Raw genomic sequence first — 16444 nt, forward strand, 5'->3', positions numbered from 1 at the left:
CCCTGGGGTCCTCCATATATTATAGGAGACCTCCATAAGTTTCAGCAATGCCCCCCTGGGGTCCTCCATAAGTTTCAGCAATGCCCCCCCCCCCTGGGTCCTCCATATATTATAAGAGACCTCCATAAGTTTCAGAAATGCCCCCCCCCCCCGGGGTCCTCCATATATTATAGGAGACCTCCATAAGTTTCAGCAATTGCCGCCCCCCTGGGGTCCTCCATATATTATAGGAGACCTCCATAAGTCTCAGCAATACCCCCCTGGGGTCCTCCATAAGTTTCAGCAATGCCCCCCCCCCCCGGGGTCCTCCATATATTATAAGAGCCCTCCATAAGCTTCAGCAATGCCCCCTCCAGGGGTCCTCCATATATTATGAGACCTCCATAAGTTTCAGCAATGGTCACCCCCCCTGGGGTCCTCCATACATTATAAGAGACCTCCATAAGTCTCAGCAATGGCCCCCCCCTTGGGGTCCTCCATATATTATAAGAGACCGCCATAACAGCCAATGCCCCCCCCCCCCCCGGTCCTCCAAATATTATGAGACCTCCATAAGTCTCAGCAATGCCCCCCCCCTTGGGGTCCTCCATATATTATAAGAGACCTCCATAAGTTTCAGCAATGGTCGCCCCCCCCCCCCAGGTCCTCCATATATTATAGGAGACCTCCATAGGTTTCAGCAATGCCCCCCCCCCCCCTTGGGGTCCTCCATATATTATAAGAGCCCTCCATAAGCTTCAGCAATGGTCCCCCCCCCCCCCCCCCCAGGTCCTCCATATATTATAAGAGACCTCTATAAGTTTCTGCAATGGTCGCCCCCCCCCCCCCCCCGGGGTCCTCCATATATTATAAGAGACCTCTATAAGTTTCAGCAATGGTCGCCCCCCCCCCCCCCCCCTGGGGTCCTCCATATATTATAAGAGACCTCCATAGGTTTCAGAAATGCCCCCCCCCCCTTGGGGTCCTCCATATATTATAAGAGACCTCCATAAGCTTCAGCAATGGTCACCCCCCCCCCCCCCCGGGTCCTCCATATATTATAATAAACCCTCAGGAAAGTCCAGCAATGCCCCTTCCCTGGTGGCCCTTTATATATTATCAGAGACCCTCCATACGCTCCCCCCCCCCGGAGGTTCTCTCTGTGGCCCCGGCAGAGTCAGTACAGAGTTCGGAGACACCAGAGTGAAGACTGAGGATCAGCATAACAGCCAGGAAACTAGCATTTTCCATGTTCAGCAATCATGATTTAGAGAGGGGAGGTGGAAGCCTTCCTATCCCACGATCTGAGGATGGGGGTGTCCCCGGCAGGGCCGTGCGGTGAGCTGGGGGTATTATTCCAGGGCAATTGTTTGTTTTGCCCCTTCCAGGAAATGCTGAATGGGAAACAATAAGAGAAACATTGTATCAGCAGATGGGTCACATGACTGGGGCGGGTCACATGACCAGGAAGTGTCAGAGCCCAGGACATGCAGAGGGTGAGTGATCGGAGGGCGATGGTGGGGCCTCTCAGTCACAGCACATTTAACCCTTTGTTGGTGATCGATGGAATCAAAGCGACGGTGAGGAGCCAATCCAATCTCTTCAACTCATCGGGGGAATTTGTGGTGGAGGTGACATCCAATCATGTGCAGGAGAACTTCCTATTTCATGCTGCACTTCATTATATAACCTCCCCTCCTCCCCGGGGCTGCGCAGAGTGCCGTATGGACACCCCAAAGTACCGCCGTCCAGGGACAACGCCTGGGAAGGTTTACTATTCAAAGTTCTCAGGGTCACTTCCCTTCCAATCTGAATGTTTCCAGAGAAATGTTCTCAGAAAGGGGCAGGAAGGGGCCCCGGGTGTCTCGGATGGGGCCCAGCGAGAGATGGTGATGGATCTGTCACCTCTTTTAGGGTGGGCTATGCGGAGATCTCTCATTTATGGGTGACACCGGTGCTTGGCCAATCTTTGGGGGGGGGGGGGGTGAGTTTGTCAATGTCACCTCTGAGATAGCGCCCCCTGCAGTCACTCCTCACGTACACCTGGCTTTCTATTCTTCGGAATGAAGATTTAAGCAGCCCTCTCATTGGCCCACTGAGACCTTCATACAGAAAACCTCACCGTCCAAACGTGCTATTGTCCCACCCGGACCCGTGACTCCAATCCACAACCTTTGACCCATGACCATTGACCCATGACCTCTGAGTGTTTCTGTCTCTCTACAGGTAGCGGGTGGCCTTGTCTCAGCCATCATGGCCAACATCTGGGTGCTGCTTCTGGCCTCGCTGCTTTCATTTCCATCTATCTCAGGTGAGAAAATGTTAAATTAGAGGTCACCCCCAGATATTCCTGAGAGACAAAGAGAAGGGTTGGAGAGTCTCTAGGGAGAGAATATCAGGGCTATGGTGGGAAAAGGTGATTGACTCTCTGGTGAAGAAAGTTTAGAGGGTCTCTGGTTGGAGGATATTGGGGCTCTGGTGGAGAAGGGTGGAAAAGCACCTGATGGGAGGGTATCGGGGCTCTAGTGTCGAAAAAGGCTCTGGTGGAGAACTGTTGAAAATCTTCTGGCGGGAGGGTATTAGGGCTCTGGCGGAGAAAGGTTGGAGAGTCTCTGGTGAAAGGGTATTAGGCCTATGGTGGAGAAAGCTTAGTGGGCCTCTGGTGGGGATGTACTGGGCCTATAGTGGAGAAAGGTTGAAAAGCATCTTGCAGGAAGGTATTGGGGCTCTGATGTAGAAAGGTTGAAAAGTGGCTGGCAGGAGGGTATTGGGCTTATGGTGGAGAAAGTATGAAGAGTTTCTGGCAGGAGGGTATTAGGGCTCTGGTGGAGAAAGTATGAAGAGTTTCTGGCAGGAGGGTATTAGGGCTCTGGTGGAGAAAGGTTGGAGAGTCTCTGGTGGAAGGGTACTTAGCCTATGGTGGAGAAAGGTCAGAGAGACTTTGGCAGGAGGGTATTGGGGCTTCGGTGGAATAAGGTTGAAAAGCGACTGGCGGGAGGGTATTAGGCCTATGGTGGAGAAAGCTTGGTAAACTTCTGGTGAGAGGGTACTGGGCATTTATGATGGAAAAAAAGTTGTGGAGTCCCTGGAGGGAGGGTATTGGGGCTCTGGTGGAGAAAGTTTGAAAAGTGACCAGTGGGAGGGTATTGGGCCTATGGTGGAAAAGAGTTGCATAGTCTCTGGTGGAAGGGTATTGGGCTCTAGTGGAGACAGGCTGGAGAGTCTCTGTGGGAGGGTATTGAGGCTCTGGTGGAGAAGGGTTGAAAAGCATCTGATGGGAGGGAGAGTATTTGGGCTCTGGCGGACAAAGGACAGAGAGTCTCTGGCAGGAAGGTATTGGGCCCATGGTGGATAAAGGCTCCAGAGTTTCTTGTAGGAGGATATTTGGCCTATGGGGGAGAAAGGTCAGAGAGTCTCTGGTGGGAGGGTATTGGTACTCTGGTGGAGAAAGGCTGGAGAGTCACTGGTGGGAGGGTACTGGGCCTAAGGTGGATAAAGGCTGGTGGGAGGGTACTGGGTCTATGGTGGAGAAAGGTTTGAGAGTATCTGGTGGGAGGGTATTGGTACTCTGGTGGATAAAGGCTGGTGGGAGGGTACTGGGCCTATGGTGGAGAAAGGCTACTGGGCCTATGGTGGAGAAAGGTCAGAGAGTCACTGGTGGGAGGGTACTGGGCCTATTGGGGAGAAAGGTCGGAGAGTCTCTGGCAGAAGGGTATTGGTACTCTGGTGGAGAAAGGCTGGTGGGAGGGTACTGGGTCTATGGTGGAGAAAGGTCGGAGAGTCTCTGGTGGGAGGGTATTGGGTCTATGGTGGAGAAAGGTCGGAGAGTCTCTGGTGGGAGGGTATTGGGTCTATGGTGGAGAAAGGTCGGAGAGTCTCTGGCGGGAGGGTACTGGGTCTATGGTGGAGAAAGGTCGGAGAGTCTCTGGCGGGAGGGTATTGGGGCTCTGGTGGAGAAAGGTCGGAGAGTCTCTGGTGGGAGGGTATTGGGTCTATGGTGGAGAAAGGTCGGAGAGTCTCTGGTGGGAGGGTATTGGGTCTATGGTGGAGAAAGGTCGGAGAGTCTCTGGCGGGAGGGTACTGGGTCTATGGTGGAGAAAGGTCGGAGAGTCTCTGGCGGGAGGGTACTGGGTCTATGGTGGAGAAAGGTCGGAGAGTCTCTGGCGGGAGGGTATTGGGGCTCTGGTGGAGAAAGGTCGGAGAGTCTCTGGCGGGAGGGTATTGGGGCTCTGGTGGAGAAAGGTCGGAGAGTCTCTGGTGGGAGGGTATTGGGTCTATGGTGGAGAAAGGTCGGAGAGTCTCTGGCGGGAGGGTATTGGGGCTCTGGTGGAGAAAGGTCGGAGAGTCTCTGGCGGGAGGGTACTGGGTCTATGGTGGAGAAAGGTCGGAGAGTCTCTGGCGGGAGGGTACTGGGTCTATGGTGGAGAGAGAGGTTGGAGAGTCTCTGGCGGGAGGGTATTGGGTCTATGGTGGAGAGAGAGGTTGGAGAGTCTCTGGCGGGAGGGTATTGGGTCTATGGTGGAGAGAGAGGTTGGAGAGTCTCTGGCGGGAGGGTATTGGGTCTATGGTGGAGAGAGAGGTTGGAGAGTCTCTGGCGGGAGGGTATTGGGTCTATGGTGGAGAGAGAGGTTGGAGAGTCTCTGGCGGGAGGGTATTGGGTCTATGGTGGAGAAAGGTCGGAGAGTCTCTGGCGGGAGGGTATTGGGTCTATGGTGGAGAGAGAGGTCGGAGAGTCTCTGGCGGGAGGGTATTGGGTCTATGGTGGAGAGAGAGGTTGGAGAGTCTCTGGCGGGAGGGTATTGGGTCTATGGTGGAGAGAGAGGTTGGAGAGTCTCTGGCGGGAGGGTATTGGGTCTATGGTGGAGAGAGAGGTTGGAGAGTCTCTGGCGGGAGGGTATTGGGTCTATGGTGGAGAAAGGTCGGAGAGTCTCTGGCGGGAGGGTATTGGGTCTATGGTGGAGAGAGAGGTCGGAGAGTCTCTGGCGGGAGGGTATTGGGTCTATGGTGGAGAGAGAGGTTGGAGAGTCTCTGGTGGGAGGGTATTGGGGCTCTGGTGGAGAAAGGTCGGAGAGTCTCTGGCGGGAGGGTATTGGGTCTATGGTGGAGAGAGAGGTCGGAGAGTCTCTGGCGGGAGGGTATTGGGTCTATGGTGGAGAGAGAGGTTGGAGAGTCTCTGGCGGGAGGGTATTGGGTCTATGGTGGAGAGAGAGGTCGGAGAGTCTCTGGCGGGAGGGTATTGGGTCTATGGTGGAGAGAGAGGTTGGAGAGTCTCTGGTGGGAGGGTATTGGGGCTCTGGTGGAGAAAGGTCGGAGAGTCTCTGGCGGGAGGGTATTGGGTCTATGGTGGAGAGAGAGGTCGGAGAGTCTCTGGCGGGAGGGTATTGGGTCTATGGTGGAGAGAGAGGTTGGAGAGTCTCTGGCGGGAGGGTATTGGGTCTATGGTGGAGAGAGAGGTCGGAGAGTCTCTGGCGGGAGGGTATTGGGGCTGAACTGCGCCTAGCAGAAGTGTCGTTGTCCTTCCATTTCTCTTCCGTGTTTCCTCAGGATCCCGTCCATGTATTCAGGTTCATTTCGGGCAGAGCTCTTTTGTGTGTCAATGTAATGCCACTTATTGTGATGGCCTGGATGCCATCGACCTGCCAGTGCTGGGCACCTACAGCGTGTATGAAAGCAGCCAGGCCGGGAAGCGTCTGGAGAGAAGCACTGGGCCCATCGCCCGCAATCACTCTGCATCAGCCGGTAACTATCACACCTTTTGGGGTCCTCCAATGTTTGTTAGAGAAGCGCAATGTTCTTCTTGTGTAAAGTAGGAAATAAGATGGACCTTGTGGAGAAATGATCAGACCACAGCGGTGCCAACCTCGTCTTCTGGAGGTTTTCACGTTTTCCCAGGTTTATAATTTTGCTTATTAACACCTTTGACTTCGTAATTTTGGTGATAAAATCTTCCGTGGCCTCTTCAGTCTCCGGATCGAGACGTCACTCAACCTTTCTGAGAAGTTCTGGAGATCTGAAGTCAAAGACGGGCCCAACTTATTTCCTTTTTCTTTATTACTAAACTTGTGATATTTGGGGGGTGGGGGGGGGGGATAACTTTGTCTTCGAATTGAAATCTGTTCTTTGCTGTTCTTGTCTTGAGATCTTCTCCTCACACTGAACGTTAAGCAGAAGTTTCAGGTCATGAAGGGCTTTGGCGGCGCGGTGACCGATTCCGCTGCCATCAACATTCTGGCGCTGAGCGAGGCGACTCAAGACAAACTGCTGAGGTCCTACTTCTCCGAGGAAGGTGAGCTGCGCCACCATGTGGGGGTTAAAGGGGTTTCTTTATCATCACCAGAGGCTGTAATGCCCCCTCCCCCCCCCCCCATTCTTCCAATTGCTTAGGAATCGGTTACAATATTCTGCGTGTCCCCATGGCCAGCTGTGACTTCTCCACCCGAATCTACACATATCTGGATAAAGAAGGAGACTTCAGTCTGGAGTCGTTTAGTTTGCAGGTGGAGGACATCAAACTGAAGGTGAGGCGTGAAGATCGTCCCATAGAGACGTCTGTAGACCATCGGGGTCTTCAAACTACGGCCCTCCAGTTGTTCAGGAACTACAATTCCCATCATGCCCAGTCATGTCTTTGAATGTCAGAGTTTTGCAATGCCTCATGGGACGTGTAGTTTCACAACAGCTGGAGGGCCGTAGTTTGAGGATCCCTGCTGTAGACCATCGGGGGTCATTCCAACACCCACCTGATTCCCTGGTCTGTGCACCCGCTGTGCCCATTATGAGGGGTTCCCACCATCCATGTGTTGAGTTCCCGGGTCTGTACACCCGCTGTGCCCATTATGAGGGGTTCCCACCATCCCTGTGCTGAGTTCCCGGGTCTGTACACCCGCTGTGCCCATTATGAGGGGTTCCCCCCATCCCTGTGCTGAGTTCCCGGGTCTGTATACCCGCTGTGCCCATTATGAGGAGTTCCCACCATCCCTGTGCTGAGTTCCTGGGTCTGTACACCCGCTGTGCCCATTATGAGGGGTTCCCACCATCCCTGTGCTGAGTTCCCGGGTCTGTACACCCGCAGTGCCCATTATGAGGGGTTCCCACCATCCCTGTGCTGAGTTCCCGGGTCTGTACACCCGCAGTGCCCATTATGAGGGGTTCCCACCATCCCTGTGCTGAGTTCCCGGGGTCTGTACGCCCGCTGTGCCCATTATGAGGGGTTCCCACCATCCCTGTGTCCCCATGGCCAGCTGTGACTTCTCCACCCGAATCTACACATATCTGGATAAAGAAGGAGACTTCAGTCTGGAGTCGTTTAATCTGCAGATGGAGGACATCAAACTAAAGGTGAGGAGTGAAGATCGAGGCGTAGAGAAGTCTGTGGACCATCGGGGTCTTCAAACTACGGCCCCCCAGTTGTTCAGGAACTACAATTCCCATCATGCCCAGTCATGTCTTTGAATGTCAGAGTTTTGCAATGCCTCATGGGACGTGTAGTTTCACAACAGCTGGAGGGCCGTAGGTTGAGGATCCCTGCTGTAGACCATCGGGGGTCATTCCAACACCCACCTGATTCCCTGGTCTGTACACCCGCTGTGCCCATTATGAGGGGTTCCCACCATCCCTGTGCTGAGTTCCCGGGTCTGTACACCCGCTGTGCCCATTATGAGGGGTTCCCACCATCCCTGTGTCCCCATGGCCAGCTGTGACTTCTCCACCCGAATCTACACATATCTGGATAAAGAAGGAGACTTCAGTCTGGAGTCGTTTAATCTGCAGGTGGAGGACATCAAACTGAAGGTGAGGCGTAGAGACGTCAGGGGTCTTCAAACTACGGCCCCCCAGTTGTTCAGGAACTACAATTCCCATCATGCCCAGTCATGTCTTTGAATGTCAGAGTTTTGCAATGCCTCATGGGACGTGTAGTTTCACAACAGCTGGAGGGCCGTAGGTTGAGGATCCCTGCTGTAGACCATCGGGGTCATTCCAACACCCACCCGATGTCTTCTTCTAGATTCCCATCATACGCAAAGCGAAGAGCTTATCGGAAAGGCCCATCTCTTTGTTCGGAAGCCCCTGGACGGCCCCGCCTTGGATGAAGACCAATGGGGACATCCGAGGGAAGGGAACTCTCATAGGCTCTCCCGGAGATCGCTACTATAAGACCTGGGCCAACTATTTCATCAGGTATGCTCTGTGCCGCCATGTAGGGGCTCCTCTCCCGGACCTCCTCCGATCAGAAATCAACTCTCTTCTTTTACGTCTTCAGATTTCTGGACGAATACGCCAAGCACAACGTGACGTTCTGGGCGGTGACGGTGGAGAACGAGCCCACGGCGGGGATGTTGGACGGCTATCCCTTCCAGTGTTTGGGTTTCACGCCGGAGCACATGAGGGACTTTATCGCCAAGGATCTGGGCCCGGCCTTCGCCAACAGTTCCCACCGAGACGTTCAGATCATGATCGTCGACGACAACCGCATTCTGCTGCCCTACTGGGCTGAAGTGGTGAGTGACTGCGGGTTATTGTGCCGCTTCTGCCGGTCAAAGCTGCAGCGTGGATCCAACCTAGCAGAGGCACGAGCGGGCCGGGTCTCAGAGGTGAGATCCATTATCTTCTGCCTTATCTTTACAGATTCTCTCAGACCAGGAGGCTGCCCGCTACGTTCATGGCATCGCCCTCCACTGGTACCTGGATGGGTTAATACCTGCAGATGCCACTCTGGGCCACACCCATGACCTCTACCCAGAATACTTCTTGTTTGCCAGTGAGGCTTGTGCTGGTTTCATGCCTTGGGATAAGGGGGTGCACCTTGGATCCTGGGAGAGGGGGAACCTATACAGCCATCGTATCATAGAGGTGAGATTACCAGCCGGTGTCTACTGTCCTATCACATCTCTTTATAGGTATCCCAACCCCCTCCTTTCCCAGTCTGTAGAATGGTCCTGGCCTACAAGTCATTGAATCCCCCCAGTCTGTACAATGGTCCTGGCCTAAAAGTCATTGAACCCCCCAGTCAGTAGAATGGTCCTGGCCTACAAGTCATTGAATCTCCCTGTCAGTAGAATGGTCCTGGCCTACAAGTCATTGAACCCCCCAGTCAGTAGAATGGTCCTGGCCTACAAGTCATTGAACCCCCCCCCCCCCCCCCCCCAGTTAGTAGAATGGTCCTGGCCTACAAGTCATTGAATCCCCCAGTCAGTAGAATGGTCCTGGCCTACAAGTCATTGAACCCCCCCCCCCCCCCCCGTCAGTAGAATGGTCCTGGCCTACAAGTCATTGGATCCCCCCAGTCAGTAGAATGGTCCTGGCCTACAAGTCATTGAATCCCCCAGTCAGTAGAATGGTCCTGGCCTACAAGTCATTGAACCCCCCCCCCCCCGTCAGTAGAATGGTCCTGGCCTACAAGTCATTGGATCCCCCCAGTCAGTAGAATGGTCCTGGCCTACAAGTCATTGAATCCCCCCAGTCTGTAGAATGGTCCTGGCCTACAAGTCATTGAACCCCCCCCCCCCCCCCCCCAGTTAGTAGAATGGTCCTGGCCTACAAGTCATTGAATCCCCCCAGTCAGTAGAATGGTCCTGGCCTACAAGTCATTGAACCCCCCCCCCCCCCGTCAGTAGAATGGTCCTGGCCTACAAGTCATTGGATCCCCCCCAGTCAGTAGAATGGTCCTGGCCTACAAGTCATTGAATCCCCCAGTCAGTAGAATGGTCCTGGCCTACAAGTCATTGAACCCCCCCCCCCCCGTCAGTAGAATGGTCCTGGCCTACAAGTCATTGGATCCCCCCAGTCAGTAGAATGGTCCTGGCCTACAAGTCATTGAACCCCCCCCCAGTCAGTAGAATGGTCCTGGCCTACAAGTCATTGAATCTCCCTGTCAGTAGAATGGTCCTGGCCTACAAGTCATTGAACCCCCCAGTCAGTAGAATGGTCCTGGCCTACAAGTCATTGAACCCCCCAGTCAGTAGAATGGTCCTGGCCTACAAGTCATTGAATCCCCCCAGTCAGTAGAATGGTCCTGGCCTACAAGTCATTGAACCCCCCCCCGTCAGTAGAATGGTCCTGGCCTACAAGTCATTGAACCCCCCCCCCCCCGTCAGTAGAATGGTCCTGGCCTACAAGTCATTGAACCCCCCCCCCCCCCCCGTCAGTAGAATGGTCCTGGCCTACAAGTCATTGGATCCCCCCAGTCAGTAGAATGGTCCTGGCCTACAAGTCATTGAACCCCCCCCCAGTCAGTAGAATGGTCCTGGCCTACAAGTCATTGAATCTCCCTGTCAGTAGAATGGTTCTGGTCTACAAGTCATCGAATCCCCCCAGTCAGTAGAATGGTCCTGTCCTACAAGTCATTGAACCCCCCCCCCCAGTCAGTAGAATGGTCCTGGCCTACAAGTCATTGAATCCCCCAGTCAGTAGAATGGTCCTGGCCTACAAGTCATTGAACCTTCCCAGCCAGTAGAATGGTCCTGGCCTACAAGTCATTGAACCCCCCCCAGCCAGTAGAATGGTCCTGGCCTACAAGTCATTGAACCCCCCCCAGTCAGTAGAATGGTCCTGGCCTACAAGTCATTGAACCCCCCCCAGTCAGTAGAATGGTCCTGGCCTACAAGTCATTGAACCCCCCCCCCCCAGTCAGTAGAATGGTCCTGGCCTACAAGTCATTGAATCCCCCCAGTCAGTAGAATGGTCCTGGCCTACAAGTCATTGAACCCCCCCCCAGTCAGTAGAATGGTCCTGGCCTACAAGTCATTGAACCCCCCCCCAGTCAGTAGAATGGTCCTGGCCTACAAGTCATTGAATCCCCCAGTCAGTAGAATGGTCCTGGCCTACAAGTCATTGAACCTTCCCAGCCAGTAGAATGGTCCTGGCCTACAAGTCATTGAACCCCCCCCAGTCAGTAGAATGGTCCTGGCCTACAAGTCATTGAACCCCCCCCCCCCCCAGTCAGTAGAATGGTCCTGGCCTACAAGTCATTGAATCCCCCCAGTCAGTAGAATGGTCCTGGCCTACAAGTCATTGAACCCCCCCCCCCTAGTCAGTAGAATGGTCCTGGCCTACAAGTCATTGAACCCCCCCAGTCAGGTAGAATGGTCCTGGCCTACAAGTAATTGAATCCCCCCAGTCAGTAGAATGATCCTGGCCTACAAGTCCTTCACCCCCCCAAGTCTATAGAAGGGTTCTGGCCTACAAATCTCTGACTTCCTTTAAATGGTAGAGGACTCCTGGCCCTAGGCCTACATGGCTCAGACGATTCACGAACTGGTAGTATGGTCCTAGTCTACAAGTCATTGAACCCCCCCCCCCCCCCCAGTCAGTAGAATGGTCCTGTCCTACAAGTCATTGAACCCCCCCCAGTCAGTAGAATGGTCCTGTCCTACAAGTCATTGAACCCCCCCCAGTCAGTAGAATGGTCCTGTCCTACAAGTCATTGAACCCCCCCCCCCCCCAGTCAGTAGAATGGTCCTGGCCTACAAGTCATTGAACCTCCCCCCCCAGTCAGTAGAATGGTCCTGGCCTACAAGTCATTGAATCCCCCCAGTCAGTAGAATGGTCCTGGCCTACAAGTCATTGAACCCCCCAGTCAGTAGAATGGTCCTGGCGTACAACTCATTGAATCCCCCCAGTCAGTAGAATGGTCCTGGCCTACAAGTCATTGAATCCCCCCAGTCAGTAGAATGGTCCTGGTCTACAAGTCATTGAATCCCCCCCAGTCAGTAAAATGGTCCTGGCCTACAAGTCATTGAACCCCTCCAGTCAGTAGAATGGTCCTGGCCTACAAGTCATTGGATCCCCCCAGTAAGTAGAATGGTCCTGGCCTACAAGTCATTGAACCTCCCCCCCAGTCAGTAGAATGGTCCTGGCGTACAACTCATTGAATCCCCCCCAGTCAGTAGAATGGTCCTGGCCTACAAGTCATTGAACCCCCCCCCCCCAGTCAGTAGAATGGTCCTGGCCTACAAGTCATTGAACCTCCCCCCCCCAGTCAGTAGAATGGTCCTGGCCTACAAGTCATTGAACCTCCCCCCCCCCAGTCAGTAGAATGGTCCTGGCCTACAAGTCATTGAACCCCCCCAGTCAGTAGAATGGTCCTGGCCTACAAGTCATTGAACCCCTCGCTTTCTTTCCTTCTTCCAGGACCTCAGTTATTATGTGACGGGATGGACGGACTGGAATCTAGCTCTGGACATCAGTGGGGGCCCCACCTGGGTGGGGAATTTTGTGGACAGCCCTGTTATCGTTGATGTGAAGAAAGACGTCTTCTACAAGCAGCCGACCTTCTACCACACGGCTCACTTCAGGTAAATCACGTTCAACGAGTGCCTGGAAATGACATCACTAAGACCACCGATCACACCGAACTATATTTTATCAATGCAGCAAATTCATCCCAGCGGGGTCCCAACGGGTCGGACTAGACGCCAACCACAAGAGTCAGCTGGAGACTATCGCCTTCCTGTGTCCTGAAGGGTCAGCCATCGTGGTCATTCTGAACAGGTGGGTAGCATGTGCCCATTATGAGGGGTTCTCACCATCCCTGTGCTGAGTTCCCGGGTCTGTACACCCGCTGTGCCCATCATGAGGGGTTCCCACCATCCCTGTGCTGAGTTCCCGGGTCTGTACACCCGCTGTGCCCATCATGAGGGGTTCCCACCATCCCTGTGCCGAGTTCCCGGGTCTGTACACCCGCTGTGCCCATTATGAGGGGTTCCCACCATTCCTGTGCTGAGTTCCCGGGTCTGTACACCCGCTGTGCCCATTATGAGGGGTTCCCACCATCCCTGTGCTGAGTTCCCGGGTCTGTACACCCGCTGTGCCCATTATGAGGGGTTCCCACCATCCCTGTGCTGAGTTCCCGGGTCTGTACACCCGCTGTGCCCATTATGAGGGGTTCCCACCATCCCTGTGCCGAGTTCCCGGGTCTGTACACCCGCTGTGCCCATTATGAGGGGTTCCCACCATCCCTGTGCCGAGTTCCCGGGTCTGTACACCCGCTGTGCCCATTATGAGGGGTTCCCACCATCACTGTGCCGAGTTCCCGGGTCTGTACACCCGCTGTGCCCATTATGAGGGGTTCCCACCATCCCTGTGCCGAGTTCCCGGGTCTGTACACCCGCTGTGCCCATTATGAGGGGTTCCCACCATCCCTGTGCTGAGCTCCCGGGTCTGTACACCCGCTGTGCCCATTATGAGGGGTTCCCACCATCCCTGTGCTGAGCTCCCGGGTCTGTACACCCGCTGTGCCCATTATGAGGGGTTCCCACCATCCCTGTGCTGAGTTCCCGGGTCTGTACACCCGCTGTGCCCATTATGAGGGGTTCCCACCATCCCTGTGCCGAGTTCCCGGGTCTGTACGCCCGCTGTGCCCATTATGAGGGGTTCCCACCATCCCTGTGCCGAGTTCCCGGGTCTGTACGCCCGCTGTGCCCATTATGAGGGGTTCCCACCATCCCTGTGCTGAGTTCCCGGGTCTGTACACCCGCTGTGCCCATTATGAGGGGTTCCCACCATCCCTGTGCCGAGTTCCCTGGTCTGTACCCCCGCTGTGCCCATTATGAGGGGTTCCCACCATCCCTGTGCTGAGTTCCCGGGTCTGTACACCCGCTGTGCCCATTATGAGGGGTTCTCACCATCCCTGTGCTGAGTTCCCGGGTCTGTACACCCGCTGTGCCCATTATGAGGGGTTCCCACCATCCCTGTGCTGAGCTCCCGGGTCTGTACACCCGCTGTGCCCATTATGAGGGGTTCCCACCCCATCCCTGTGCTGAGCTCCCGGGTCTGTACACCCGCTGTGCCCATTATGAGGGGTTCCCACCATCCCTGTGCTGAGTTCCCGGGTCTGTACACCCGCTGTGCCCATTATGAGGGGTTCCCACCATCCCTGTGCTGAGTTCCCGGGTCTGTACACCCGCTGTGCCCATTATGAGGGGTTCCCACCATCCCTGTGCTGAGTTCCCGGGTCTGTACACCCGCTGTGCCCATTATGAGGGGTTCCCACCATCCCTGTGCTGAGTTCCCGGGTCTGTACACCCGCTGTGCCCATTATGAGGGGTTCCCACCATCCCTGTGCTGAGTTCCCGGGCCTGTACACCCGCTGTGCCCATTATGAGGGGTTCCCACCATCCCTGTGCTGAGTTCCCGGGTCTGTACACCCGCTGTGCCCATTATGAGGGGTTCCCACCATCCCTGTGCTGAGTTCCCGGGTCTGTACACCCGCTGTGCCCATTATGAGGGGTTCCCACCATCCCTGTGCTGAGTTCCCGGGTCTGTACACCCGCTGTGCCCATTATGAGGGGTTCCCACCATCCCTGTGCTGCTTTCCCGGGTCTGTACACCCGCTGTGCCCATTATGAGGGGTTCCCACCATCCCTGTGCTGAGTTCCCGGGTCTGTACACCCGCTGTGCCCATTATGAGGGGTTCCCACCATCCCTGTGCTGAGTTCCCGGGTCTGTACACCCGCTGTGCCCATTATGAGGGGTTCCCACCATCCCTGTGCTGAGTTCCCGGGTCTGTACACCCGCTGTGCCCATTATGAGAGGTTCCCACCATCCCTGTGCCGAGTTCCCGGGTCTGTACACCTGCTGTGCCCATTATGAGGGGTTCCCACCATCCCTGTGCCGAGTTCCCGGGTCTGTACACCTGCTGTGCCCATTATGAGGGGTTCCCACCATCCCTGTGCTGAGTTCCCGGGTCTGTACACCCGCTATGCCCATTATGAGGGGTTCCCACCATCCCTGTGCCGAGTTTCTGGGTCTGTACACCCGCTGTGCCCATTATGAGGGGTTCCCACCATCCCTGTGCTGAGTTCCCGGGTCTGTACGCCCGCTGTGCCCATTATGAGGGGTTCCCACCATCCCTGTGCTGAGTTCCCGGGTCTGTACACCCGCTGTGCCCATTATGAGGGGTTCCCACCATCCCTGTGCTGAGTTCCCGGGTCTGTACACCCGCTGTGCCCATTATGAGGGGTTCCCACCATCCCTGTGCCGAGTTCCCGGGTCTGTACACCCGCTGTGCCCATTATGAGGGGTTCCCACCATCCCTGTGCTGAGTTCCCGGGTCTGTACACCCGCTGTGCCCATTATGAGGGGTTCCCATCATCCCTGTGCTGAGTTCCCGGGTCTGTACACCCGCTGTGCCCATTATGAGGGGTTCTCACCATCCCTGTGCTGAGTTCCCGGGTCTGTACACCCGCTGTGCCCATTATGAGGGGTTCTCACCATCCCTGTGCTGAGTTCCTGTGTTTATCTCTCGGATATTTCTCTTCTTTCCAGGAACTCGGAAGATGTGAAGTTCCGGATTTGGGACCCGGCTGTGGGGACAATAGACGGTAATTCTCCAGCGAACTCCATTCGGACATATCTGTGGAGACGCCAGTGATCGCCGTGGGGGTCCTGGGAATGCCCGTTAGGTGCCTTCTCCACCCTGAACATACATGTCCACCATTTCAAGAACGCTTAAAGGACAACTCCGAGCTTTCTAATTTTTTGTATAAGGGGGGGGTGGGGCATTTAAAGCAGTATGAGGGGTTGCTGCGCAGGCTCTTGAAGTATCAGGGAATGGGGATAACTCGAGAGCCTGTAGAAAGGGAGGCAGGTGGGTGATATGAAGATGAGTATTCCATAAATGGGTGAGGTTGAGGATGAAGAGTTTGGCCACTAGGTGGCCCCCGGGAGCCGGGGCTCGGCGGCGTCTGTTTTGTCGATGAGTCTTCTCCGGGAAGACATTCCTTCCATGTTATGATGGAGAAGAGCAAACATGGCAGAGGGTCTAATTATGGGGGGTGGGGAGGGGGGTACAACGTGTCCCCCTCCAATGAGTAAACACAATCCTGGTTTGTGGACGCCAAGTGACGGCAGCGTTCCGTAATTACGGACTTGGCTCGGCGACAAGCCGGCTTATGTGGAGAACTCCGCCCGGCTCTTCCTGGCAGAGAGAGAGCATAACTCCGCAATGACGTGACCCTGGGGGGAGGAGGGGGCCCCTCCGCAAAGAGAGACCACGATTCCCTGACACGAGAGAGAGACCGCCACCATGAGCTCACATCTTCCTCCGCTATCACCCCCTCCCCCCATGTGTCCTTCTCATCCAACATCAGTGCCTGACTTCACAAATGCTCTTCTGGAAGAACGGTCAGACATTCCCATAGACACATCTCCTAAACCTCGTGGACGGCCTTCCCAGAGGAGGTGAAGCTGTTATAGCTGCAAAGGGCCAACTTAATATTGACCCCTCTGGACCAAGACTGGGGGGCCATTATAGGTCATGTGTGTGCATAAAGGTGTCCCAATACTTTTGGTAATATTGGGTATAAAGAGCCAAAGGAGCTGACACTCAACTCACATGTTCCAGGTCTGCGATTTAAAAGTACCGACCCTCCAAATCCAGCAGCTGAGCGCATGCGACTCCTAGATGGGGGAGGGGCGGGAGGTCCCGACACTTTCTACACATCGCTGTGTACACAGCTGGAGGACC

At 55.1% G+C, this 16444-nt stretch overlaps 1 protein-coding gene across 4 annotated transcripts; it reads left to right on the forward strand.

Moving 5' to 3' along the window:
• Positions 1-1417: 1417 nt before the first annotated feature.
• GBA1 (glucosylceramidase beta 1) lies at positions 1418-15437 on the forward strand. Of its 4 annotated transcripts, none has more exons than XM_077463813.1 (11): positions 1418-1475; positions 2206-2290; positions 5524-5718; positions 6119-6265; positions 6364-6497; positions 7985-8157; positions 8240-8477; positions 8605-8829; positions 12109-12272; positions 12352-12468; positions 15244-15437. In XM_077463813.1, the coding sequence occupies exons 1-11, from the start codon at positions 1467-1469 to the stop codon at positions 15347-15349; spliced, it is 1593 nt and encodes a 530-aa protein (XP_077319939.1). In that variant the 5' UTR covers positions 1418-1466; the 3' UTR covers positions 15350-15437. The 4 variants fall into 4 exon arrangements, with proteins under 4 accessions (XP_077319939.1, XP_077319937.1, XP_077319938.1 ...); XM_077463812.1 differs by having other exon boundaries at positions 1433-1559; XM_077463811.1 differs by lacking the exons at positions 6119-6265; positions 6364-6497 and having other exon boundaries at positions 1420-1475; positions 2206-4362; positions 4996-5718.
• Positions 15438-16444: the final 1007 nt, after the last annotated feature.

This window comes from Lithobates pipiens, unplaced genomic scaffold, assembly GCF_037356315.1.
Source record: "Lithobates pipiens isolate NorthernLeopardFrog02 unplaced genomic scaffold, aLitPip1_a1.2 Scaffold_30, whole genome shotgun sequence".
Lineage (NCBI taxonomy): Eukaryota > Metazoa > Chordata > Amphibia > Anura > Ranidae > Lithobates > Lithobates pipiens.

What these genes read in the sequence shown, in the direction of transcription:
- GBA1 (XM_077463811.1), top strand. Translation starts at nt 3,739, where the DNA reads ATGGTGGAGAAAGGTCGGAGAGTCTCTGGTGGGAGGGTATTGGGTCTA. An exon ending in TGCCCTACTGGGCTGAAGTG is followed by an intron (nt 8,478 to 8,604) that starts GTGAGTGACTGC and finishes TTATCTTTACAG; the next exon opens with ATTCTCTCAGACCAGGAGGC. An exon ending in TACCACACGGCTCACTTCAG is followed by an intron (nt 12,273 to 12,351) that starts GTAAATCACGTT and finishes TTATCAATGCAG; the next exon opens with CAAATTCATCCCAGCGGGGT.